This window comes from Octodon degus, unplaced genomic scaffold (assembly GCF_000260255.1).
Source record: "Octodon degus isolate 3935 unplaced genomic scaffold, OctDeg1.0 scaffold00004, whole genome shotgun sequence".
NCBI classification, from domain to species: Eukaryota; Metazoa; Chordata; class Mammalia; order Rodentia; family Octodontidae; genus Octodon; species Octodon degus.
The window spans coordinates 2,603,219-2,607,982 of NW_004524580.1; the positions used below are offsets into that span (position 1 = coordinate 2,603,219).

The 4,764-nt window shown below is 34.4% G+C and overlaps 2 protein-coding genes across 2 annotated transcripts in view; one reads left to right on the plus strand and one right to left on the minus strand.

Annotated features, from left to right (window-relative positions):
* Nucleotides 1-3,879, plus strand: part of Glipr1 (GLI pathogenesis related 1) — a 48,422-nt gene extending 44,543 nt beyond the window's left edge. The window contains exons 5-6 of the mRNA XM_004623883.2: nucleotides 2,526-2,552; nucleotides 2,648-3,879. Of these exons, the coding sequence (XP_004623940.1) occupies nucleotides 2,526-2,552; nucleotides 2,648-2,802 (182 nt within the window). The 3' untranslated portion in view covers nucleotides 2,803-3,879. The remainder of the gene's footprint in view (nucleotides 1-2,525; nucleotides 2,553-2,647) is intronic.
* An 89-nt stretch (nucleotides 3,880-3,968) lies between these two features.
* The window catches only part of Krr1 (KRR1, small subunit processome component homolog), a 50,399-nt gene continuing 49,603 nt past the window's right edge, over nucleotides 3,969-4,764 (minus strand). The window contains exon 13 of the mRNA XM_004623884.2: nucleotides 3,969-4,125. Coding sequence (XP_004623941.1) covers nucleotides 3,986-4,125 — 140 coding nt within the window. The 3' untranslated portion in view covers nucleotides 3,969-3,985. The remainder of the gene's footprint in view (nucleotides 4,126-4,764) is intronic.

Below are 4,764 nucleotides of genomic sequence, written 5' to 3' on the forward strand. Positions count from 1 at the left end.
ATTCTCAAAGTAGAAGGGGGTAGGTAATACAGATTTAAAGATTTAAAATTACTGAATTTAGTTAAAATTATAGCATCACATTTCCAAGAAAAAAAGTTTCTTCATTTTTGCACATAGTGAACTATTATATTACATGACTGCTCTGCAAACTCTTTCCTCTTCATGTTTTAGTTTTTATTGTTATATTCATTTGTTTGTAAATAATTTTTTACAATGTGCAATCTTTTATTAATCTTGTTATGTATTCATTTCAGCAATATTTCTCTAAAATTCAGTCTATATCTTTCACATTTCAATATTTATCTACAATTAATTTGCTATATAATTATTTTCAATAAAGTTAATGAGTTTAAAAAAACCTATAGTTTTGATAAAAACTCCTCAGCCCAAGGTGAAAGCATATGACATGCTATTTATAAAATATGAAATTCATCACCCATTTACTTTATATGATTTACCAACCTCCAGACTGACCCTGTCATTTATTTTCTATTCAAAAAGTTTTTAATTTTTTTTTTATTTAGCAGTCTATAGGATCTCACTACACAGCTTGGACTCATAGTGAGTCTCCTGTTTTCAGCCTCCCAAAAGCTGGGATTACAGGCACACACCACCACACCCAGTCTCAGTCACTGTCTCAGCGTGCCCCTGGGGTGGGGCTGACACAGCATGCAGGGGATCAACCTGGTCCCTGTGTCTGCCTAAACAGGCACTTTAATCCACTGATCTATCTGGCCAGCCCTGTAATTTATTTTCATGTAAAAATTTTGGCTTATTTGGAAGCATTCTATTTTTGCCCTAATGCAAAATTAAAGAATTTATGACTTGCAACTTAGTAACAATCCCATCTTTTATTATGAAGCCTGATAAGGGTAAAAGAAGCTACACATGCTTGTTTAATAGATCCTCATCTCTAATTATGGGAAGCACAGGAGGAAAAATGTCCTTTTGATTTTCTAAATACTGTTTTTAGCTCAATAAACACAAGACTTATAAACTATGCTGGGCATACCAGCAGTACATGAGATGTCAACTGGTGCATGGATAGACAATAGATACACATTTGTTTCTATGAAATACTGAACACTTTTGAATTTGGGGATCAAAAAGCCAAGAAGAGTAAGAGTGCAACTTTGTTACACGAACTCCAACCCCAGGTATGAAGTCAGGAGTGCTCACAGTGCGAGAGAGCCAGGAGGCATTACAGGCATCTAATACCAAGTGATGTAGAATGAGTATCTGTTTAATGATAGAAAGCATCAAGAAAACTAATGGCAAGTGTGGCATTTGTTTCTTCTTACTATTCTGAATGTCAAAGTCTAAAACTTCAGGGTTGGCAAGATAGCTCAGCGTGCTAAGTGCCTGCTTAGGCAAGTGCAGGGACCAGGGTTCAATCCCTGGTACTGAATGCTGTGCTGGCTCTGCCCCCAGGAGTGCTGAGCCAGTAACCCAGTCCAGGAGTGGTGGCGCATGCCTATAATCCCAAAGCTGGGGAGGCTGAAATCAGGATCACTACAAGTCCAAATTATATAGTAAAACCCTGTACCAAATACACACACACAAATACCAAAACTTCAGTGAAATAAGCCTAAGTATGACCTTTTAAATCATTCATTATTTATTTGGTATAGGGTCTCACTACGCAGCTCAGACTCAGTGATACTCCTAAACCCCTCCAGTGCTGGAATTACTGGTATACACCACCACGCCCAGTTTTGGTGGCCAGCATGAGACGTGCCCAGGGTTCCAGGGCTGCACAGCATGTGTGGTACTGGGGATCAAACCTGGTTCCTTGCATTTGTCATTCAGGCACTTAGACAGTAGAGCTATCTCCCCAGCCTGTAAGTATGACTTTTGATAAGCAAAAGGCTCTACTGATAATTTTTTTAAAGAATACAAAATAATTTTTTTTAAAAAGTATTAGAAATGTTATAAAATTTCATTAAACAAATAGGAATTCAACAATGGTTACTGTATTACATGATGTATTGATAACTTAATGAAGAGAAGCTATTCTTTATTCTTTGATTCAACATAAGTACTATCATTCTTGGGAAAGATTTTCACAAAAGTATCTTAATAAATTGTCCACACTGATTATTTCTAATTATTTGTATATTAAATGTTAATATTTTAATTTTGAACTTAATGTTAAATTAAAATCTGCAAGCTATACATGTAAAATGATTTATAGTGGTATATCCTTTACAAAGTTTATATATAAAGTTAATATGAGTCTTAAAAATATGAAATAGTACAAAAAATTTAAATATTTGACCTTTGAAAATTACTCTGATAAGGCCCAATCAAATTAGTGACTATAGCCCTCCAGAGGCAGAGGCAGAAGAACTGCTGAGGCAGCCTGTCAGAGGCCAGCCTAGACTACATAGTGAGTTAAAGGCCAACCTGAACTACACAGTGAGACCCTGTCTCAATAACCAAAATTTAATGATTATAAAGACTCAGTTTCAAAAACATAATAAAAATCTAACCTATACCTAAAAATTTTATTCTTAATTTTACAGTTAATCCACAGCGAGACAAAGTCACACGTATGTATATAAATGTTATATTGCTTACTTTTATGCTATTGAATTTTCATTATGAGAAACAATGTCTAACAGGACACCCTATGTTTACTTCACAGGTTACTACTCCACTGTGTATCCAAGCTGGCCCATATATTCACGTAACAGATACACATCTCTCTTTCTTATTGTTAATCCACCAATTATACTACTGTCTGTTATAATTACCCTTTGGATAAAACATAAATACCCTAATTTAGTTCTTTTGGAGTAATACAATGGAGAACTTATTAACCCATTTATACCCAAGACTGAAATTTTTTAAATTTTTGCATGAAATTCATTACTAGGAAGAATTTAAACAAGAATTTGAAAACATTTCATTATGTTCCATTGTTATGGGCATTCTAAAAACAGATTTCTAGGCACTGAAGGATTAATACGTGGCTTTTAAGAAAAACATCTGGCTGTACTTTTAATTTCTAATTTAAAATGTGTAAGAATAAAATATGTTGCTGCAGTAAAGCCTTACTTAAAAGAAAAATTCTTCAAATGCCCAGCTCTCCAGGACAAGCTCGTCTTTCCCTTCCACTTTTCTTTGAAGCATCATTGTTTTTAGGTTGCCACCGGTGGATTTCAGAAGTGAACTAGCTTGTGTCTTACCTTCCCCACCCAGAAAGCAAGCTAGACACAGGTGGGGTGGGGGACGGGGGGACAGGACAGGCCCACAGCACCCTTGCTGCAGCGGGTCACTGAAAGCTCTTAAAGGCTTGCTATCACTGATACAGGTGACTAACTCTGGTGTCTTCACTTGAATTCAGCTCCAATTCTTAGGCTCCTGACTTCTCCTGTTTTCTTGTAATTTGATGTATTACTGCTAACTGCTTACCTTAACTGAGACTAGAATTATAACAAAGAGATTTCAACAGCCTTGATTTTCAGCTTATGAGTTGTTTATCTTGTAATGAAATACAACATAGTAAGAAGGGATAAGCCAAAATTGTCACTTCTCACTAAGAGGAGAAAGAAAGCACTGAAAATATTTGCATTTATTTTCCTTAAAATCAACTAGCAGGATATCATTAAAGACTAACTGAGACCTTCAGACATTCTTTGGATCTAATGCATAATTACAGTAATCACATTCACACCTATATAAAAATTCAAAATGAGAAAGTTACTCTTAAAATCATGTGTCAGTAAAACCTGCCTGGAACTTGTTATACAATATACATGACATATATTGTAACACAAAATTTCTTGTAACACAAAATTTCTCATAACACACATGAAAAACAGAATAATTTATATTTATAAAAAGTACTATTGTTTTATGAACAAAACTCAGAAAAAGTGACCAGAGTATGATAGGGCAACTAATGCCCTGGTTTCTCAAAATCCTTCACAAAAGGAGGTAAGAGTCATAAATTAGGAGTTCAAGGTTTGGTTTTTAAATGTCATTTTTTCTTCTTTTTCTTTTCATCTGCTTCCAGCTTGAGCTTAACTTCTTCAGCTGTAAGAGCTCCAAGTTTCTTATTCTTTGCTTTCTTAACCTTTTCTTTAATGGCAGCCACATCGATTTTAGTTTCAGTGGAAGCTAAAAAAGTCAAAAACAATTTTTAGAAAAAGAAACAAAGAGTACGTGTTGAGTAGGGCACAGGGGCACATGTCTATAATCACAGCTATGAAAGAGGCTGAGGCAGGACGACCACGAGCACAGAGCCAGGCTGGGCCACGCATCCAGGCCCCACACGAAAAATCAAGTTTAACAGAGTAATTCAGAGTACTAGTTTAATCAGTGAGAGGTTATACAATGTAAAACATTTGCCTAAAGACATGTTAGAAATTTCTTCAAACTAAAAGAAAATGAATCAAAAAGTAAAATACTTCACATATGCCTTAGTGTATATAAAAGAACTCATGAAACCAGCTTGACAGTTTAGCAATATCAAAGCTGTACTTTCTCAAATATTAATCAAAGATTTTTATTTATATTTTATTCTATATTTTAGAACTTCAGAATGTAGCTTGGTCTGCTAATTTTTCATCTTACACACTAAAATAACAAAATTATATTTGATGGAAGATACAGCTTTTCTTAATTTCACTAATTTTAATGAGATAATCATGAAACTATACATTAAAATCTACTGCATCTAAGACCATAACAAAAACTTCACTCAATGCCTAAAATATAGACCAAAAAAAAAAAAAAAAAAAAGCAAAACAAAAAATA